Below are 23799 nucleotides of genomic sequence, written 5' to 3' on the forward strand. Positions count from 1 at the left end.
AGAACTCTGGTATATTTTCGCTTCCAGGAATGAAATGTAATATTAATATTACATAATATTAAAGCGTTAACAGCAAGAATAAACTTGAAAATTCAATTGTACAAGAGAGGCAGGAGCTCTTTATCCATTAATATCACTGCTATCACAATATCACTAATATATCAGCACTTCTCTGCTGATATATTTTTAAAAGTTCAAATGTGGTAGCTATCGCAGTGATATCTACGTGCCTCTTACTGATAACTTTGGGCCAAGATTCAGGAAGTAAGTGTGTGAGGTCTTTTTATGTTCCCACTAGCACACAGAGAGGTTTTGGGGTTTTTTTTATACCACCAAGCTTTACATACAGTGGTCTATAAATTTTGGGAAATTATTGACTTCTGAGATAAAATGTGTTAATTTTACATATTTTGATTAGATGAATTAGAAAACAGGTGATAAAGGTGCTGGTTGGCTAAAGTTTTCAAGGTATTTCACAATAACGATTTATACACAGGCTAGTATTTTTGCTTACAAGGGACGGAGGTGTCTAAGGATCATGATGCCTTGTAACTTCTTGACAAAATATGGCAAAACAATGACAATGGTACCACATGGAAGTGTATATATTTATCTTCACTTTGAGAACAGCAAGGCAGATGATTATGAAAAACACATGGAAAATTTGCTTAGGTCCTATAAAGCACTTGGTGCAAACATGTCACTGAAAATTCACTTCTTACACTTGCATTTACACAGTCCCTTTGAACTATAGGGCAGTGAATGATGAGCACGGGGAGAGATTCCACCAGGATATCGCAAGCATGGAGAAAAGATAGCAAGGGAAATGGAGTCCCTCCATGCTTGCCAGTTATTGCTAGAATCTCCTCAAGGATGATCCTACTGCAGTTCACAAGAGAAAAGCCAAAAAGTGCAGTTTAGATACCGAATAAAGGAACCTTACCATTTAATCGGATGTTAGAGCTTCTCAGTTTTTCATGCAAAAAGCATGAAAATGTTAAATGAAAAACCAATAAATGAATAGAAAGTTATGTTATTGGTATCAATAAAAACATAATGATTGGCATGGCACCATTCTCATTGCTATATCACATTTTGCAGAAAAGTTATGAAGCATAATCGACATCCCCCTCATAACTTTGAATTATTTTAATGCAATTTTGACCTGAAGCTGTATCTTGGAAACTCGAGCCAATTAATACTCAGGACTTAATTTTCCTTTATTAGTGACCCAATTCTAGTAAAATTAAGCTACTTTCATTTCCAAGGCTTTCTCCTTGTAGACCAATGATATCAATGAAAATTCCTGTATCAGCTTGGCAAATTCCCTTGTCCCTCACCAATTAAGCAAGAAGGGCAGTAGACAAATCTAATTAATAAAATAAAAAATTGGGTGCAATCACTTTTTTTAAAACCATAAAAATTTATTCTAGTAGGTAATACTTAACCTACAAAAAAAAAAAAAAAAAAAGGATGTACATGAAGTCCGTCAATTTCCGGTCAGGTCTTATTTCCACAACTCAGCTACAGAGAGAAACTGATTAAAAACATCTCTGCAGCGTTTCAGGGCTAGGTGGAAGAAGAAGAGCAAGAATCATTTAGCAAGGGGAAAAATGGGCCCAGATATTTAGAAGTGCAGTCTTTCTAATCTCTAAATTACCTATTTGATTGGCAATGGCGTCACGAGTAGTTTAGAGTTCTATCTTAATTTATGGTAAGCATAATCTGCATTAGATCTAAGATTTGTTCCAAATATTTATCGATTTTTCTCCATTCTTCTAGGCCAGTTTTATTCAACCTTAGCAACTATTTTGGTGTCAACTATCAGAATTGTGTATTGTATAGATACACGTTGATTGTGGTAACATTATTTTCTTTAGTAATTTTAGATTCCTAAATAATTTTCTTTTTGTATTTTATAATACTTTGATTCAGACTGTTCAATGTTGTTGTATTTCCTGCCTCCATTTAAGAAACCATTAATGTCAGAGTAATAAGTTATATTAACAGGCATTAAATAATGAAGATTCCTAAGTTTATTTTTTGCATTGATAAACTTTCTCTCTTAATTCTTTGCAGGGTACATACCCAGTTATTTAGACAAGGATGAGTTATGTGTTGTTTGTGGTGACAAGGCGACTGGATATCACTATCGTTGTATCACTTGTGAAGGTTGCAAGGTAATAACAGCAGTGTAAATAAATAAGAGCTGGAAATCATAAATTAGTTTTATTTCCTATAATAAATATCACATAAGTGGAAATGCCATGTAGGGAACAGCATATGTTATATGTAACAAAACAAGAATAATCCTTTTTAAAAAATATCACAAAGTAATGTGTGTGCTTGCAATAGAAAGAGACTCTCATTTTATTGATTGATTTTAGAATTTTTAAGTACAATAACAATTTAAAAGGTCAGATGAGGTATATGAAAAAGAAAATACATCTAGAATTATGACCTCCACCCTTCTTTTTATTGAATAGTTGCAATCTTACTCTTGCACCTCCCTCTTGCACTTTCCTTCCCAGAAAGAAAGATCTCAACGTTTGCAAAAACTTTTGCAAACGTTTTTTCTGGATTTTTTTAGCAAGGCATTATATAGCACCATAAGTCCAATAATATTTTACGAAAGTCCAAGGATAATGTTTCAGGATCCAATCTGTGTCAGTCACTGGGACCAGAAGTTTAGTCTACCAAGCTTTCAGACTCACACTGGAGCTATCCTCAGGAACTTTTCTTTACTGGAATGCGTACTTTGAGCTATTCTATGTGTAGTATTTTTGTGTAAATAAATACAGAATATCCCAAAGTACACATTTTGGTAGAGAGAAATTCCCTGAGGATGGATTCCAACAGTAGTCTGAAAGCTTGGAAAACTAAACCTCTGGTCCCAGTGACCAAGCCAATCCTGCAATGTTTTGTATAAGAAATCTAGTTGTGCTGACTGCAATTATGTTTTCCTTACTGACTTTAAACTTTGGGCATTAATTAAAGAGTTGGCATTATTAACTGTGGTCATTTATTAATGACAGTTCTCTCAAGGCCATATTTCAAACATATTTTCCGTTGTAGCTGTAAGTTTATGTCAATTTTAAAGCAGGAATGGGCAAGGTCTATTTTTTTCTAGTGCTACTTAGTGAGAGATAGTTTCATGGTAAGCACTAAAAGTAGAGAAAGAATTTTAATTCTTTTTTTTTTTTTTTGTGATAGAGTTCAGGATATTTATTTTTTAATAAAAGTAAAAATTGTTGGACTTCCGGTTTCCTCGTCTTCGGCGGCGGCGGCGCCTTTTGAAGCTCCGCCAGCCCCGCCGCTTGTAAAGCCGCTTCGCAACTAAGAAGCGGCTCGAAAACTTCAAAATCCTTAGGAACTTTGAAGAGAGATCGCAGGGCACAGGTTGAGCCCCTGCAACCCCCCCAGGGAATAGGGGAGGGAACAGGAGCGGCTCCCGTTCAACCTGCTGGACTCCGGGCGGCGTGGGACAAGTCTGCTTTTGCAGAACAAGCCAGCTACAGGAAACTTCAAATTTAAAGGAAAGGAATTAGCCTTAACAAGCAGCATATTTCTACTTGAACCCTGAAACTCGGAATCGCAAGTATTAGAGTTTTCTTGGCTTTCTAATCTGAGCGAAAAAATGCGGATGAGTGAAAGTGAACTGTAAAAACATGGCGCTTAGCCTTAGAGTTAACGAGCTGGCAAGTGTGGATTGCTGAACTCATCTTGCTTTGTCACAAAGTTTCTAAACTGTTACGAAGTTGCTTCGCTTGTAACAAGAGAATAAGAGAGAAATTTCTCCCTTTTCAATACTGGACTTTGCTTTACTTTAGTTTTTATTTGAATAAATCTGGGGGACTTTTTCAGAAGTCTTTGTGGAGGTGGGAGAAGAGGAAGAAGAACTTCCCTTTTTAGTAAAACTAGCTTACGTGGCAGGATGGCCTCAAAGAAGCAGGAAACGAAGGCAACAGGAGGTGGATCTCCCACACATAAAACACAGCCTCCCCCTGAACAACAGATACAGACTCAGAAAAAAGATTTTGATGTGGGAGATTTAAAAGAATTTATTTCTAAAATTCTGGATGATAAATTTCAAAAATCTCAACAGGAGATAGATGACAAACTTCAAAAGTCACACCAGGAATTTATGCAGGAAATTAATGAAGTTAAAGATATGGTGAAACAGAATCAAAATAAGGTGACCAAAAAAATATCAGAAGTGGCGTCTGGCCTGGCAGAATTTATTATTAAAGTTAATTCTAAAGTTGAAGAATTTAAATCAGAAGTTAATGTTAAGATGAAAGACAATGATTATAAAATTGCTGATGTTGACAATAAAATGCAGAGAGTTGAAAATGAAATTGTGATGGTATAATTCAGGGCAATGGAGTTTGCAATACGGCTTCGAGGAATTCGAGAAGAGGATAGACAGGATTTGAGACAGGTCTGTTCTGAGGCTTTGGCCAAGATTTTACAAGTTAATCCCGATGTGGTTTTTCACAAAATAGATAAAATTTATAGAGTGAATTCTTGGGTGGCCAGACAAAGACAATTGCCCAGAGATGTGGTCATATATTTTACAGACAGAGAAATAAGAAATGACATCCTGCAAAAATCCTTTTACACCTCTGTGCAAGTGGGGGGGCTCACGAATTGGAATTTATAAAGAACTACCTCCTAAAATGTTGAAAACCAGAAAAGAATTCGGCTTTCTTGTTAAAGAATTGCAAAATCAACAGATACCATTTCGGTGGGACGCCCCAGTTGGTATAATTTTGAGATACAAGGGAGAAAGATATCGTTTGAACACCGTGGAGAAGGCAGAGCACTTTTACACTACTATTCTTAAGGAAAGAACACCATCCCCACGTACATCTACAGTTTTGGAGATTAAGGAGAGTGATGAGAAGCAACCTCAACGAGAATTGCAAGAACAGTCTAAGCAGGAACCAGAGGAAATGCAAGGCGCAGAAGGAGGTTTTTTGGATGAGCCTTTGCTGGAATCTTCTCCAATCTTGGACCCGGTTCGGATGATCGAAGTTAAGGATCAACGTATAACTCGAGCTCAATCTAAATTACTTAAACAAAAGCAACAACAACAACAGGAAAGACAAGACAAGAAGGGAGCTAAGACTACTACACAAGAGACTGGAGCCATGGGGGGAGCGACTCCGAAGATCGTGGATGATATTCGGTTATTCTGCTCTTTGCTCCAGAAAGATGAAGATGATGCTTAAGTGTTTATCTTGGAATGTGAATGGGTTGAATTCAGCACAGAAAAGGAAGAAATTATTTACATATTTGAAACAATTTAATAATGATATAATTTGTCTACAAGAAACGCATATTACAGTTCAAGATCAAAAATACTTGATAAACTCCAAATTAGGAATACATTTTATATCTTCAACGTTGCAAAAAAAGAATGGTGTGGTTATCTATGTAAATAAGAAATTTACGGCTAAAGTTATAGAAACAGATGAAGATGGTAGGTTTGTAGCAATTGAATTACTTACAACATATGGCCAAATTCTTTTGATAGGAATTTATGCTCCCAACCAACAACAGGATTATTTTTATAAAATGTTACATACTAAAATACTACAATGGGACTATAGATCTATTTTAATTATGGGAGACTGGAATGGAGTAATAGACTCTAAATTAGACAAAAGAAGTTCAGCGAAATCTAGGATTAGGTTACCTCAGACCTTTTTCGATATGAAAGAAGATTTGGAACTAAAAGATATTTGGAGAATACATAATCCAAAAGAACTGGATTATACTTTTTATTCAGATAGACATAGATCCTTCTCTAGGATTGATTTTATTTTGTTGTCAGATGATTTACTTGTCAAGACAAAAAGAACAAAGATTTTTCCAAGAATTTTGACTGACCATAGCCCAGTATGGATAGAAATTGAGATGGATAAGGTTGAGAGACGTTCTTGGAGATTAAATGAGAACTTGTTTAGATATGAAAAAAACACAACAGAACTTAAAAAGCATTTGAAAGAATTTTTTGAAATAAATTTGAATAAAGGTACCCCAATAGAAATTGTGTGGGACGCAAGTAAAGCTTATATGAGAGGGGTACTTATCTACATGAACTCTAAACATAGACTGTTTCGACAAAAGAAAAGATCTGAATTGGAAATAGAAATAAAGAATAAAGAACAGTTATTTATTAAAAATCCAACAGATGAAAGAATATGCGGTGCTATAAAACTTTTGAAAGACCAATTCCAAATGCTTATGGCGGAACAAGTTGCAACAAACTTACAATATGCGAAGCACAATACATTTTGTAACGCTAATAAACCGGGCAGATGGTTGGCTTACACATTGAGGAAAAAACAAAGTATACGGACTATTGATAGTATTGATATTGGAGGGAAAGAAATTTTTCAACAAAAATTAATTAAAGAAGCTTTTGTGGACTATTATACCAAACTATATGCCAAAGAGGAGGTGCAGAATGGACTTATAGAAAAATATTTAAACGATAAAAGAGTTACAAAAATTACTGATCAACAAAAGGAAAGAATGAATTATCCTATAACAGAGGAGGAGATAATAGTAGCAATTAAACAGCTAAAAACAGCCAAAGCTCCTGGCACGGATGGTTTGACCGCAGTGTATTACAAAACTTTGCAAGCTGAAATGGTGGAACAACTCAGAGATTTATTTTGCAATATTCAACAAGGGGGTAAAATACCCCCATCATGGACAACAGCTTACATATCTTTGATACCAAAAGAACAAGTTGGTCCTAAAAAACCAGAGAACTACAGACCGATATCTCTTTTGAATACAGATTATAAAATCTATGCGAAAGTACTAGCCAACAGGTTGATGCCAGTAATTCAAAAGGTGATTCATGATGATCAAGCGGGATTTATCGAGGGCAGACACATGAAGGATAATGTAAGGCAAGTAATAGATTTATTGGAATATCTTGAGAAGAATAAACAGATTCCTGCAGTGCTGGTCTTTTTGGATGCAGAGAAGGCCTTTGATAGAGTGGATTGGAATTTTCTACTAAAGACTTTAAAAAAGATGGATTTTGGGGATCAATTTATACAGGCGATTTCAGCAATTTACCAAGAGCAAAAGGCACAGATCATTATTAATGGAAGTTTGACAACAGAGTTTAAAATTGAAAAAGGAACAAGACAGGGATGTCCGTTGTCCCCACTTTTATTTATTTTAACACTAGAAGTCTTGCTAAATACAATACGGGATTCTAATATCTTGAAAGGTATAATGATTAGGCAAGAGGACTACAGAATAAAGGCATTTGCAGATGATCTGGTTGTTACCCTATCACAACCAATGGAATCAATAATCCTGATGAAGGACATTATACAAGACTATGGTAATGTTTCAGGTTTTAGACTGAATCCAAAAAAGACTAAAATGATAGCTAAAAACATGACACAAGATCGTAAACATGAGCTTGAAAGGAGGGCAGGTTTTGAGACTGTACCTAAGGTAAAATATCTAGGAGTTCAGGTTGCAGAATCAAACATGAAATTGTTTCAAAATAATTATGAGGTGTTGTGGCGAGAGGTGCAGAAAGACATGGAGACTTGGAAAAAACGGCAGCTGTCTCTATTTGGAAGAATAGCAGCAGTTAAGATGAACACTTTGCCAAGATTTCTTTTTTTGTTTCAAATGATCCCGGTGCTTAAAACTGATAAACAACTGAAAGTCTGGCAAACTGGAGTCAATAAGTTTGTCTGGAACGAGAAAAAGCCGAGAGTGAAATTGAAAATTATGCAAGATGTTCCAGAAAGAGGAGGTCTTAAACTTCCAAACCTACAGTTATATTATGATGCAGCAGCTTTAACTTTAGCAAGTGATTGGTTTGGAAGACAAAAGGCTGGAATATTGAATGCAGAAAGTTTTGATCTTGAATTTGGATGGCATGCTTACTTATTTTATGATGACAAAGTTGATAAAGTATTTAAAAGTCATATACTTAGAGACTCTTTGATGAGAGTTTGGAAGAAGCACCGATTCAGATGGGATTATAAAATACCGCTATGGCTGGATCTTGGTCATACTTTGTGGAATACAAATATAATGTCACTCGGGGGGTTTTTATACAAAGAGGTTCTTTTTACAGATGCGGGCAGATGGCAGCTGAAGACATTGCAGACACTGTTGGACGAAGGGATTAATTTAACTTGGTTACAATATAATCAATTACAATTGAGATGGAAAGAGGACCAAAAAACTGGTATTATGTTGCACGAGGAAGAATTGGTTAGACATATAAAAGAGAAAGGTCCAATGCATATCAAAAGGCTTTATAATGTTTTGCTAGAAAGGGATTCAGAAACTGAATTAGTTAAAGATTGTATGATTAAGTGGGCACAAAATTTTGAAGAACCAGTGATGTTGGAAACATGGGAAAAAATTTGGGTTCAGAATGTTAAATTTACACAGTCGCAGAACCTGAGGGAAAATTTCTATAAAATGTTTTATAGATGGCATTTAGATCCCAAAAAGTTGTCATGTATGTACCCTAATGTTCAGCCAAAATGTTGGAGATGTGAATGTTTGGATGCTACGTATTATCATGTTTGTTGGACCTGTAGGAAAGTTAAGGCTTTTTGGATAAAAATTTGGTGGGTCATGCAGAATGTTTTGAAGAAAAAAATTCAATTCTCTCCACAATTGTTTTTATTGGGTATAGTTAAGGGTTTTACATCGGGTGAAACAAAACTGATATTGTATATGATAACAGCAGCAAGATTGTTGATAGGTAAATATTGGAAAAATGAAGCTTTGCCCACTATTGAGGAATGGACTTTGAAGATGGCCAGTTTTGCAGAGATGGCGAAGATTTCAGCATACTTAAAAGATTGTTCACAAGAGACTTATGAATGGGAATGGAAAAGATGGATAGAATATGTTCAGAACAAATATCAAACTAGAAAGTATCAAATAGCTTTTATTTGAAAATAATGTATTAGAAATATTTTAATGTAATGAGGGTAAAAAGAAAAACTATAAAGGGGAGGGAGGGGTTCAAGTTTTTACATAAGTGTTATATTAAGGGGGTTTTTTTGTGTTTTTTTTTATCTTTCTTTACCAGTTATGAGTATATTATAGGGAAGTCTGGGGGGAGGGGAGGGTTAGGGAAGGTTAGGGAGGTTGGGAAGTCTGGGGGGGGTGGGGGGGAAAGGGGTGAAAATGTAATTGTAAAACTTTTGTAATAAAAAAAAAAAGAAAATTCACTGCTTACACTCGTATTTAAACTATTTTCCTTTGAACTGTGGGGCAGTGAATGATGAGCATGGGGAGAGATTCTACCAGGATATTGCAGTCATGGAGAAAAGACACCAACAGAAATGGAGTTCATCCATGCTTGCTGATTTCTGCTGGAATCTCCCCAGGGATGATCCTACTGCAGTTCACAAGAGAAAAACAAAAAAGTGCAGTTTAAGTACCAAATAAAGATGGAACCTTGTTGTTTAATCTGATGTTAGAGCTTGTCAGTTTTTCATGCAAAAAGCATGAAAATGTTACATGAAAAACCAATAAATGAATGGAAAATTATGTTATTGGTATCAATAAAAAGAAATTTATAATGAAAAAAAAAAGTAAAAATTGTTATGTTAAATTTGTCAGAGATGTGTGCAATATATTATTAATTTAAAATAAGCTATTTGCTATAAATTCTAGTAGCATGTTCTTGGGGGTTCCCAAAGGTCTCAGGCTGGCCACTTTATGCTGTAAAGATATTTGGAAGCTCGATCTTTCCCTCATCTGCATCTGGTTGTTGATAAATAAATGAAACAGATCACACTAAGTCAAAATCAAGTAGCTACACAGTGGCTTACTGCAGTGTGTGAACTAGACATCTCTAAGATACAGTAAATTTTGCTAATGTATTTTATAAATCACTTTATAATAACATTCTTAAATGATAGAAGTCTTTCTTTCATAATCCACCTACTGATTACAATTTATAATTAATTAAATAGATCATAATTAATTGCATCAAAGAGTTTTTTATTTTTAATTTTAGTTCCATGTTCTCAAAGTGGTACCAGGTATGTGACCATTGATTTCACTGAGTCTGTAATTCATTTTCAAAACTGTAATAAAGGTGAATGGTAAGGAGTTTCTGCTCTCTTCAGAGAAGTTTCAGCTTCTCGTTTCTTCATACATCAGCATAGGAAATGGAAAACAGATACTGTTTTATATACATTAGGCTAGTATTAAAAGAAATTTCAATGTATGTTATAAACAAGAATTATAGCTAAGCCAATCTTATACATATTTCAGATACAGTAAAGATATTCAATATATTACAACCTAGAAAATACTCTGGGATGTTTGGTCAAAATGTCTGTGAGCTGAATCTATCTAAAGTGTCATGGTATAAAATCTAATGTGCATTCAAATGTCATTCATCAGTAACATTACAGTTTACCAGAAAATAATATTCATCAGAGCTCCTTTAGATATTAAACTGATGTAATTATTTACAGAGGTCACAGCAGGGTTGAAATCTAGCAGGTTCCGGAGAACCGGTAGCAGAAATTTTGAGCAGTTCAGAGAACCAGTAGCAGAAATTTGGAGTAGTTCGGAGAAATGGAAAATACCACCTCTGGCTGGGCCCAGAATGGGGTGGGAATGGGGATTTTGCAGTATCTTTCCCCTGGAGTGGGGTAGGAATGGAGATTTTGCAGTATCTTTCCCCCACCACACCCACCAAATCATGCCCACCAAGTCACACCATGCCCACCAAGCCACGCCCATAGAACTGGTAGTAAAAAAAATTGGATTTCACCACTAAGTCACAGGCTACTTGTAGGAGTAGTATGTCAGCAGTATACAAGAATTATTAATTACTACTTTCTTTTAAAAAACAGTCCATGAACTGGAAAAATCCATCAGTCCTTTTAATCTTAACTTTTTTAAATAAGCTCATTTATAGCAACTAAACAAGAATTGAGTACAGTTATTTGTACAATTTCTCTAAGTAAATAGTTGAAATTAGGTACAGTATAAGACATATTTTTGTTTGTCAGGAGTTACTTCTAAAGTCATCTTTTGAAAAATTAAATAAGATGTAAAACTGATGCCCCGAACTTTGGGGTAGACATGTAACTTAATATTGTAGTTAAGCTTCAGATTCCCAGCTGAGAAAAAAATAAACTGGAATTATAGAATCATATTGCATTTTCTTAATGGTTTATAAATAAATACCCAAGTAAAATGTCCTGCATACTTTATACAGAAAGGTGAGTGATTTGGTAAAATTTTGTAACTTCTTATTCACACAGGGTTTTTTCCGAAGAACAATTCAAAAAAATCTTCATCCAACTTACTCCTGTAAATATGAAGGAAAATGTGTGATAGACAAAGTTACAAGAAACCAGTGCCAGGAATGTCGCTTCAAGAAATGCATCTATGTTGGCATGGCAACAGATTGTAAGTTTTTTTTAATTTCCTATTTGTTTTCATTAGATATGTTTATTACAATTTATTTTGATAATCAGTTTTTTATTCCAATTTTTAATTTATATTCTTATATGCTGATTGAAAATATTGATTGATGTGTTCAATTAAATTTTTTTCAGAGTTTAAATTTTCTGTTAACTCTTGAAAATATTATGCTTTCTTCTGGCCAAAATTATTTTGTGCAATATTAAGGAGATGAACAATTTCTATCACAGAAGTGGGGAGATTTTTGAGCAAAGTTCTGCAAAGGAAGAAAAAAAAATCAAGCTTAAAGATTTGGAAAAATGGGAAGTTGGATACTGTTGCATGAGTCATCCTGCAGTTGTTTGTTTTATTTTTAGCCAGAAGGAAAGGGAACACTATTTCACTTCTAAGAAAATAGAATATATGACTGCAAAATTAACTCTTTACAAGGTTGTGTTCCCAAAGTTTCTCAGAATTTGCAGGAGCATTTTAATTGATGTGAATTGGAGTAATTATAATTAAAAATTGCAGCCTCAGCATATTAGTCTTAATGATTTATAAGAATATAAACAGTTAAAGGTCTTATTAAAACTATTAAAATAATCAATTTATTCAAAACTCATATATCAATACTCATATATCTGTAAAAAGGTGTATAATTGTTTACATTAAAACGTTCCAAATACTTAGCTCATGAATAATTAAATTACTAACATGATATCTGTATATTATCTTAATGTCTCAGATAATATCCTTCCAAATACTATTTGTTGAGCAATATAAGAAAGGGACAGTAGCATTGTGCTTAATAACTGTCTTAATAACTCTAAATATTTAGTAGAAGCTGTATGCTATTTTTGGTACAGCTTTGCTCTGATCCAACAGGATTTTACCTGGGTGCTTATGCTTATGTCTATTCTGATTAGCAATGCATCTTCAGGTATGAAAGTTAGGTTTTTCATATACCTCTTCTTTTTTTCTTTTAATTCCTTTTAATTATGCGATATAGGTTCTGAACCACTGAATAGAAATGATTGGACAGAATAATTTTGGACAGCATATTTCCATGGAGCATTTTTTTTTCTAGATTTTTTCTAGATTTGGATAAAAGATTAATGGTAAAGATGCTTTATCATTTAGTGATAAAGAGATTTAGAGTTACATTTTTAGGGATATGTCATGACCACAAATCACATTATCTGTCCTTTTCACTGTGTCATATAATAACAATAGCATTTAGACTTACCGTATTTTTCAGAGTATAAGATGCTCCGGACTATAAGACACACCTACCTTTTTTGGTGAGGAAAACAAGCAAAGAAATCTGCCTCTGCCTCCCAGCAATTTTGCCTCGTTGCAGCAAACAGCAAATAGCCTGCTTTACTTTCATTTTCATTTTCAGCATAGCTTGATTAGCACAAGAAAAAAAAAAATCTGCTCCCGCCATTTACCTCCTTGCAGCAAGCTGCAGAGGCCCATGCAAAACAGCTGAGAGTCGGGAGGCCGATCCAATCAACTTGTGCTAATTAGGCTGTGCTGAAGCTGAAACGAGTTGTTTCTTCTTGCTGCTTGCTGCAAGGAGGTAAACTGCTGGGAGGCAGAGGCCAAAGGATGGGGGTCAGTGGGTGGGTGGGGCTATATTTGGTGTATAAGACATGCCTAAATTTTCACCCCCTTTTAGGGGAAAAAGGTGCATCTTATATTCCAAAAAATATGATATATACTACTTCATAGTGCTTTACAGCACTCTCTATGTGGTTTACCAATCTCAGAAGAATGGAAGGATGAGTTCAACCTTGGGATTGAACTCCAGACTGATCATCCCCTTTTGCAATCTCTACAATGGCTAGCCTGCCAACCATGGAGAATATTTCTCACACTGACTCTCTGGAGAATGACATATCACTTGAGGCAGGCTAAAGACAGATTAAAATGGAAATGAAGACCTCCACCATGAAAACATTTCTGAAAGGAATCTGAAAGAAATTGGCAACCTGTAGCGCTCCAACTGGCCTGCCACAGGATCACCGATTCCAGATAATCATCGCATCTGCATATCTGTGGCCATTTCTCCTTTGGCTCCTAGAAAGAACAAAGTGTTGTTTGGCAGCCAATTTTTTTTCTTTTTGCTCGGTGTATGTATTAGTCCCTTGTGAAAGTTGTACTGTATTGTGTGAGGTCAATATTCCTATCAGTAATCTCTCTATCCTAACCTCTATGATTGTGGGGGATCCCACTGCCCCAGCATTGCTGCATTTGCTTTTAAGGGCATTAGCAGTTTTCCCTAGCAGCACAAAAGGGCAAATATCATGGTGGGAAGCATTAAGGAATCTGTGCTGGGTCAGGGGTACAAAGTCTGTCCCTTCTCCCTCAATAACACAATAAACAGCAGCAGAAATCATTGCTCATACTTTCATATTTTCTCCAGCAGAGGACAATACATCTTCACAATATGGGAAAGGCCTCATAGATGTCCTTGTCATATATTCAGTGGCTATATAAAGGGAAAGTTTGTACTTGAGGCTCCTCTATATGACAGTCAATTAATGATCAGCTAGGATTCTTTATGTAGTTGAGCCATTCATATATACACAAAGCAGAACATTCATGTAAGGCTCTTTCACCTTACCCTTACAGTCAAGGTGATGGCTGTAGTGGAAAAGTTCCATGATTTCCTCATATGTATTTTAATTGGATATGGAAAGTCATGTGATTATCCCAGCTATTTTTGCATTGTTTCTTGTTTTGAAAAGTACACAAAACTGAAATATTTTATCCTAAGATTCTGTTTCTCATATTTTGATCTTGAAGACATGATACCCCTTCAAAAAGATCTGACAAAGATATTTTTGGAGCTTAACTTGCTACAGCATGGCCAGACATAATAGCACTAAAAATTTTAAATTTTTCTCCATGAATTTCCATTATTTGGAATTAACTTGTTTTGGAGGATGTGCTTGATTAGATATAAAAGCTCCAGATTTTTCCCTGGGTAATCATTCTGTTATTTGTCCACTACCAACATAGATATTACCTGAATCATCAAAAGAGATATTGAGATCCATATAAGAAGCATTTCTAGTCTCCTTTTTTTTGTAATATATTCTTTTCTCATTAGTGGTGTTGGATGACAGCAAACGATTAGCGAAAAGAAAACTGATTGAGGAAAATCGGGAGAAAAGACGTCGAGAAGAATTACAAAAAACAATAGGAGTGAAACCGGAACCAACTGATGAAGAATGGGAGCTTATTAAAATTGTTACAGAAGCACATGTGGCCACAAATGCACAAGGAAGTCACTGGAAACAGAAAAGGAAATTTTTGGTATGTACTACAACAGTTTAGAACTGCCTTTTCCTGTCCAGATGAGCTCTGTGGTGAAAGTGCATATCATAGTAAATGTACTTGCTGAACATTCATAGGATAGATTTTTGCCATTTTGATGGGAAAAAAACAAATCAATATTGTAGGATTAATATAGCTACAAATAAGCTATAAATCCCTCTTCCAAACTGAGGAAAGCAAAATTTAGCCCATCCTTTTGCATTATCACCCCATTCACCAGGACCCTTGAACTCCTTCCTGATATAAATGCCACCATAAGCTGCCAAAAGTTTGCATGGGTAGGAGTCCATTGCCCTCTGTTCTGAACTATAAGATTGCACGTAACAATTCTGCTTAATGTTCCCTGATATACTGGCCCTCCATGCATTTGTTTAACTGTGTTTTAATACCATCTGTACTAATGCATCGTGTTTTAAGGCGGCGAATAGTAAATTAATAATATAGCATACTTATTATATGGAGAAAAGAGTTTTGTTGTACCATGCAGTAATTCTTTTTTAAAATAGAACACAATAGATTATGAACACATGGTTATTCCTGACATAGTTATTGCAATAAGAAAACAAAAATCCTTAATAGTAATCCTCTGATAAAACTCCATGGAAACCACTGATGTCATTGCGACTATCATAGCATTGTAGCTATATTGCTACTGTTATTTTTTTATATTCTTACGCCAAGTTCTAGTATTCAACTATTTTAGTTTAATAGAGACCAAATGTTACAAATATTATCCTTATCCATTTTATATTTTTTTTAACTTGATGTTTTCAAGTTATAAGATCTCCTCCTACAGGAAAAGGGTTTAGCTTTGAATAATGGTAGAATAATATAAGAATCATCAGTCCTTACATTTAAAAAATGAAACACATTGTATTACTGGAGCTTTCAAGCATTCCATAGTTTTCCCTGTTAGATGTTGGAAAGAATTTTAAACCAACCAGGCAAACTTTTTTCAGTCAAAGGTCCACAGTCCTTTGGGCCAGAGCAGAATTTAAAAAATGGGTAGAAGCAAGGTTAAAGAAAACTAAATTACATTAATTAAAGTTATGATCTTATATGATTATTCCCAATTTATTTACAATTTTTCCTCCTATCATAATAAAAACTATAATATAGTAATACCTTTAGAGAGTATGAGCAATTGGAGGTTGTGCACCTTCTAAGCTAAATGGACAAAACTAAAACAACTTATAGTGGTTCTAGTCATTTTTAGGAACTCTTTGAAAAGTGAAAAATGAAGTGTTCAAATTAGGGGTTATCACAATGATTTTCCTACATTAATTACATTAAAGAGGGACAATAGCAATAGGTTATTTTGCTCCAGGGAGTAGAACCTTAATTATATTAAATTATGAAAAGACAGTTTCCAGTTGACTATTACAAAATGTTTCCCAATGGTGAGAGCTAATTGATTGTTGATTAATTACTAAGACACTGGTATGCTGCACTTCCAATGGCCCTATCCATACAGCTCCTTGCCCTGAATGAAGACAACCCATTATTTCCAGAGGATATGCACTTTAAGCAGTACAATATATCATCAGCCCACAGTAGAGGCAGTACAAATATCCTTTTTTTCTTCAAGTGTTTTTCCCTGTTATCTCAATTCAAGATCTTCCATCTGGACACGGTGCATGAAGGAGAATGCTAGGAGATGATATAGCATGAAGCAGCAATCTGCTTGGCTTCAGCAGGTCTGCTGTGGGACTATCAAATTCTGTCTCATTGACTGGATTGGTTTGGTTGTGAGGAGCATTAGAACGCCAACTTTCACTGTCACTCTATTTTCCCTGTTGTAACTGGGTTATAAAGGCAACATAGAAAATGGGAAGCCCTAAAATTATTACCCCATCCTTGGCTGATTGAATTTAATTAGAACTGTAATTGAAAATACGTGCAACGTGACTGTTGCATTTCTTTGGCCTGTGAAATGAGGCATTCACTTTCGAGTGGCTCCTGTTCCTAACAAAGCCCTGGTCCTTTATTTCATCTCTTTACATAATATTCTTAGAATAGTTTACAGTTCCTAAACTAATTCCCAGAGCAAAATCTTTGCTCAAACTACATTTTTCAGCACTTAGATGGCTGCCAAAACCACACACACACAAATCTGTTTGCTGCCCCCTAGTGGTTTATCCATCAACCCATATTAATAAGGAATAAATCATTCCATCAATGGAATAAAAAGGAAATAGGAAAAAAATAGTGCATAGAATAACCAGTGCATGTTCGTTGGAGGAGCTAATTTAGAGTATTTGTTTAAATAATTTATAAGAGTTTCTTATTTTCATCTAATTGTAAAATCATATTTATTTATTTATTTATTTATTATATTTCTATACCGCCTTTCTCCCGTAGGACTCAAGGCGGTGTACAGTCAAGAAAAATATAGACACACAAATATCATAAAATTGCTAATTAAATATATAACAGAGAGAAATATCTATCACACAAATAAACAAATACACTAAGTATAATAATTTAAAATTGGTACTAATAGCTGTCAATAGAAATAGCTATCAGAAAAAAACCTGGATAAATTGTTTTTTACTAGGTGACATAATTTCAGTGACCATAACAGTTAGCCCTTGTCTAGGTGATTTATGATTGATCCTTGCACTACCAACAGTGTTTCCACAATCATGTGATCAAAATGTGGGCAATGTGGGCACTTGGCAGCTGACATGAATTTATGACAGTTGAGGCATCCTGGGTCACATAATCACCATTTGTGAGCTTCCTAGGAGGCTTCCAACAAGTCAATGGAGAATCTGGATTTATGTAACCATGTGATTTGCTTAACAACCACAGCAAATAAAGGTTGTAAAATTGGGTACCGCTTACTTAATGACTGCATTGTTTAGTGACAGAAATGCTAATCCCAATTATTGTAAATTAACTACTATGTCTAATCCATATTACAGTTTTAACTCATATATACTGAATTTTAACATCAGAAACCTTTATGGGAACTTTTTAATGTGCTGAAACACAGGGAAAGTATCAGGGGTGAAATCCAGCAGGTTCTATCAAGGTTCTGGAGAACTGGTAGTTGAAATTTTGAGTAGTTCAGAGAACCGGCAAATGCCACTTCTGGCTGGCCCCAGAATGGGGTGGGAATGGAGATTTTGCAATATCCTTCCCTCAGGAATGGGGAAGGAATGGGGGTTTTGCAGTATCCTTCCCCTGCCACACCCACCAAGCCACACCAACCAAGCCACACTACACCCACCAAACCACATCCACAGAACCGGTAGTAAAAAAATTTGGATTTCACCATTGGAAAGTATACATATCCATATAGAATGCAAAAATTTTTTTGAACATAAAAATAAATTAAATAGTATGCTATACATCAGGTAGTTGATCACTGCTAAAAAGAAATCAGATTTATCAATAGTGTACACTATTTTTATTTTATTTTGATTGAACCTACATCTCACATGGTTATGTATCAACTTCTTTATTAATTTGAACAAGACAATTATTTTAATTTGTCTTCCGAGTACATGAATTCTAAGCAAAAACACATCTAGTGCTATTCGGGTGCAGAAATTATCTTTGAATTGAACTCTACAGTTAAACCATAATTGAACAATGAAATTATTTGTTAATAAATATTTGAAATTTCAGAAGAATCCTAAAAAGAGAAAGTGAAGTTGCACTTCTGATCAATTCTGAGATCCCATATGGAATAGGAAATTGGATCCAGGGCATCCAACCAGAACATCCTGTTTAAGGACATAATACTGGCTATGAATAAGTTGGAAGAGTACCAACACTAGAATTATATTTATTTTAAATATAAGCTAAAAATTCTAGAATAGGTATCCTTCCTGTGTTGCAGCAGAATACTGCAGAGCCTTTTGTGCCTTTGTGCTTTGGTGCTGCAGTCTTTTGGGAAGACTTCTGAAGAAATTAGAATTGACTTGTCAACAGATCTTGTAAACTTTTCTTGTTTCTTCTAATTTTAATTTTCTATTCCAAGAAATTAGAATTGATTGATTGATTGATAGATTGATTATGTGTCATTAAGCCAGTGTCAACTCTTAGCAACTACAAAGATTTTCTCCATTATGATCTGTCCCCAATCCGGTCTTTCAGGTATTCCACCGGTGCATCTTAATTTAAATATCAGGATATAGAATGTACAAGTTATACAGGTATAGATTAAATTACAGGAAATAGAATCTTATATAACTTTGACCTGAATCTCCAAACTTAATTTCATGTCCAAAAGCAGTTAACAAAAAGTTGAAAGTCCTTACTGATTCCTTTCCTATCTATTTATCTTATCTGTCAGTCTATTCCAGATGAAAAAACACTCTTTGTTAGAGCTTTCAGTGAAGAGTAGGAGTGCCTCTGATCAAAAAACAAAAGGGATAATAATTCATAAAGATCTAAATGTATATATAAAGGCATACATATCTATATACTGTATATACATAACAAACATGAGAAATACAGTTTATGCAAGAGTTATTACGGGTTATCTTTTTAGGTTTCAAGGGAAGAATATTCTTAGATGGGGAAACCTAGGTTTTCATATATAAGTTGCCACATTGTTTCCTTTAATTTTTTTTTAATTAGCAAGTAGTAATTAAACTTGCAATACACATAGATTATTACACAAATAATCACTGGTATCTCAAAACAAATGTACATGGATATCTTACATAGTAGCCAAGACTTAAAACCATGCAAAATTAAGTTGCCAACATTGCACAAGTTTTAAAAAGAATCCATATTTATGGTAAATAAATTACATTCTTACAATGTTTTTGTTTTCTGTTGTTAGCCAGAGGATATTGGACAAGCACCAATAGTAAATGCCCCAGAAGGTGGGAAAGTAGATTTAGAAGCTTTCAGCCAGTTTACAAAAATTATCACACCAGCAATCACAAGAGTGGTGGATTTTGCCAAAAAGTTGCCTATGTTCTGTGAGGTATGAATTCCTTTTCTATTTAATTTGTTTTGGTTTCTGGTAGCATTTTTATTGTTGATATTATTGTTGTTGATAGATGTTTTGCATTATAACAGTTCAGAACAAAAAAAGAAAAAAAGAAAAATTATGGTCCATGTTGTGCATACAGGCACTCAATATAAGTGGGCTAAAATAAAGCATCCTTTGACAGAACATGTTAGACTTTTTCTTAGAGTTCAATGATTTTTCAGGCAGTAATAGGAGTATTTTCCCTCTGGACATCTCCCTGTCACTATACTTAATTCAACCTTGCCCTTTTTGGAGGCAATTTAGATAGTTTAAAATATCCTTAAAGTACCTGTAAATGGGCAAAACAAATTCCACAAAGCCCCTGAAAAATGTCATTCATTTCTTTCTTCTTTTTTTGTATCATCACAGCATTGCCAGATGGCTTTCTGTAGCCTTTCCAAAGCCAGACACCAGTTTTGCAGGCCTAAACCCATGAAATATTGTCATACTCTTCTTTAAAGTAACCACATGAATTCATTCAAAGGTCTAAGAACTGCATTTATGATGTATGCTAGGATTTCAGAATCTTGACTTACTGTTTATCAAGATTGGATCTGAAATTCCTGTGCCACTATATCTCCTTAGAATTAAAAGGAAGTTATAAAAATACAAAAATGCATGTGCAATTCTTCCTTATCTAACTGAATGATAATGATTCAAATCAAAACAGAATTTAATATGGAATAAACCACCATTCAAATGTAGGTCCTATATAATTGAACAGCCTATAGTCATTTTTATAACAAGCTATCGAGCATATTTAAGAAAGTATTTATTTTTCAACTTATTTTTTGTGTACATCAGAGCTGCCCTGAAAAGGGATCATTTTATGGATAAATAATGCATTTTATCATGCTTAACATTTTGTTGCTTCCAGTTTAATAGCTTAATAGCTTAGTATGGCTACCTTTTTCTTATAGTAAAACTATAGACCTTTATTTCTGTTGCCCAAGAACAACTGAAAAGAACCATCCTCACTGCAATCTAATTTTTTCCCTCATCTTGTTTCGCAAGCCGTTTGGAAAAGTAATTTGCTGGCTGTAGCTTCATATTAAGATCTCCTCCAACCCCCATTACATTTCAATGTAGAAAATTGCTTAGTGAACAATGGCAGCAGGTCATTATTTAGAATATTGTTGCTGCTATAAGAACCTGGTCATATATTTCTTTGCACTACTTCCTTGCCTTGGCCATTCTTTTTGAGCATAGAGGTGGAGAAAAGGACTACATTCACCATTGATGCCCTTTTTCCTGGAGAAGGTGAAAGGGATGAGGACGGACCCATAAATGAACAACTTAATATGAAATTCATTGAACATAGAGTGTGCCATTGGGCTTGTCTTTTCATATTATAATAAGCAAAGTGTGTTCAATTCAAATTGAGACTATTTGCCCATCCCTGTACATACAGTTTTTGGATAGCTTTCATGGCACCTAAGATTAAATGCTTAAGTTTTTCATTGTGTGGTAAGGTCAGTTATCAATATAGTAAATATGTCTACTTTATTTGCTTATTTATTTAATTTACTTGTTGCCCATCTCACTAACCAAACAATTCTAGACAGCCTACATGCATTCTTTAACTTTTCAAAAAGGGAAAATTGATAGTACATATTTAGCATATCATATAATTTGCTGTTAGTGGGATAGGTGTGAAATAAAACAGCTTTTCACAGCTCAACTTGAACAGAAGCATTTTCTGATATAATCTTAATCTAAGCATGTTAAACTTTCATAGATTCCATGATTGACAATATTTGCAATTGGGGTTGATCTGAAACAAAACAAAAATGTTAATCTAGATGTCATGTTTAAATATCTACTCTTCAGATGATATTGTTAAACAGGGAGTGGGGAGGAAAATTATGACCTTCCAGACCCTGAGCTACCATGATTTTTAGCATAGTCTGCAAGCTACCTGGATATTGAGAGTCATAATTTAGCAATGTTCATTATATTTTACATCATCACTTTATATGACACTGCATTATTAGAGCTATTCTTTAACAGATTTGTTTCACATTGGGTGGCAATATTATTTGGATGATTAAAGATAACAGGAAATATAATGGTTCAGATACATTTTAAAAAGCATTCATTTGAAAGCACAGCATCTAGTACTAGATTGCAAAGAAACAACACAGATTCTGTCTACTTGTGTTATGCTCCCCATTAGGAGCCCTATGTCACTGAACCCCAATGAAATTCAACTTTTACTCTCCAGGATGATCTCACTCAGGGAATTGCAGGAGTTTGCTGGATATAAGGTAGCCAACAAGAAATGTTCACTCCAATCAGCAAACAAGAGCAAGAGGAACATATAGCATTCTTATTATTAGAGCACTGAAAATGACAATTTTCAACATAATAGCTTTAGCTATGGTTTCTTACACTAGATATACTTATCTCAAGATTCTTCTGAACCTCAGTTAGTCCTTTCATTCTGTTTCTCTTTCTTTCCTTCTTTTCCTCCCTCCCTCCCTCCTCCCTCCCTCCCTCCCTCCCTCCCTCCCTCCTTTCTTTCTTTCTTTCTTTCTTTCTTTCTTTCTTTCTTTCTTTCTTTCTTTCCCTTTTTTTCCCTCTCCATCTTATTGTTTCAAAATGTACTTCAGTGCTTTTTAGCTTACAGGGGAAAATGTTTGTCTGTAAGTTTGCGCTAAAAAGCATTGAAGTACATTTTTAAGTACATATAAAATACTGCCACAGAATACTTAAGTTTGTGTCAAAAGCACTGAAGTATATCTCAAATAAATATATAATACTGCCATTTCAGCTTTAAATAACAGTTTTTGTTCATTAGAGAACAATGGTAAAAAGAAATGTAACAACTGGTATCTTAGCGAAATTGAGGATTGATTTTAGAATATTTTCCCTCAAACTGGCTCTCTTACATTCCAGGGCAGTATTCAATTATGGTATAGTCATTTTGCCTACTTTCTATTATACTTCCTAATAAAAGAGCTAGCAAGCTGAGGTTGGCCACTATCTGGTTATGGAACATTATTCATTTATTCTGTAGTTTTCACCTGTTTTGTAAAATTCCACTCCTTTTTAGAAAAGTATGGCATAAGGCTGATAGCAATAAGTATTGAAGGAGTTGTATTAATTGTAAATGATGTCAAAATAAATATTAATAATTTATCCCTCTATTTTCTTATTTTATTCTTTATTTCTATTTTGCCTCTTCTATGTTAAGAAACAACATTACTTTCTTTGAGAATGAATATGGTTGTAGTATCTTTCACTATAACTCCCTTTCCAGTATAGATTATTTTGCCTGCTGTTCAGGAAAATCAGTGTATAGCTCAATTAGACAAATGAAGAAAAGAAAAGGAGGAGGAGGAGGAGGAGGAGGAAGAAGAGGAGGAGAAGATGAGGGAAATATAATATTTGTTTTTCCATATGAAGTCTTGTTTAAATTTCTTTTTTATTTTACTTATTTTGTCATTTTCTAAGCCCACCTACTTGCCAACAATTCTTCTGTCATTAAGGTATGGCTTTCAATTTATGAAGGCAAACTTTTGTTGCTTCTCAGAATGGTTTTGGCAATGCTAAATGTAATCAATACATCTGTAAAAAAAAAAATCCCCTTCCTCACTGTACAGACAGAGGAAGAAAGCATTCATAGTTAAAAATAAATGTCTTCAGATGTAGCCACATAAAATGAGACATTTATTAGCACAAGTAATAACCATATGACACACAAAATCAGGATAGTATTCTTCTCTGAATATTCTGTTGATTTCTATTTCAAATCTGTAGAATTGGCAGTTTATAATAATGCTCAATGAAAAAATATTTTGAATACGAAGTTGCCAACTTTATTCACTCTCCAGTCACCACCATCATGAATCCTAACAAAGATCAAACTTAGAAATAACTTGCAGATTGGCTTTTGATCAGCAATCTATCATATAGGACAGTGATGGTGAACCTTTTCGGTACAGAGTGCCCAAACCAGAGTGGTGTGCATGCATGTACACCAGTCAGCTGGTCTTTGGGTTTCCAGGGCT

At 34.6% G+C, this 23799-nt stretch overlaps 1 protein-coding gene across 8 annotated transcripts in view; it reads left to right on the plus strand.

Annotated features, from left to right (window-relative positions):
• The window catches only part of THRB (thyroid hormone receptor beta), a 277270-nt gene that overhangs the window by 244721 nt on the left and 8750 nt on the right, over positions 1-23799 (plus strand). For all 8 annotated transcript variants that reach the window (XM_087892562.1, XM_060685781.2, XM_060685780.2 and 5 more), the window contains 4 exons: positions 2080-2180; positions 11304-11451; positions 14564-14769; positions 19592-19738. In XM_087892562.1, coding sequence (XP_087748688.1) covers positions 2080-2180; positions 11304-11451; positions 14564-14769; positions 19592-19738 — 602 coding nt within the window. The remainder of the gene's footprint in view (positions 1-2079; positions 2181-11303; positions 11452-14563; positions 14770-19591; positions 19739-23799) is intronic.

Source organism: Pantherophis guttatus, chromosome 4 (genome assembly GCF_059756535.1).
Source record: "Pantherophis guttatus breed Tessera chromosome 4, ASM5975653v1, whole genome shotgun sequence".
NCBI classification, from domain to species: domain Eukaryota; kingdom Metazoa; phylum Chordata; class Lepidosauria; order Squamata; family Colubridae; genus Pantherophis; species Pantherophis guttatus.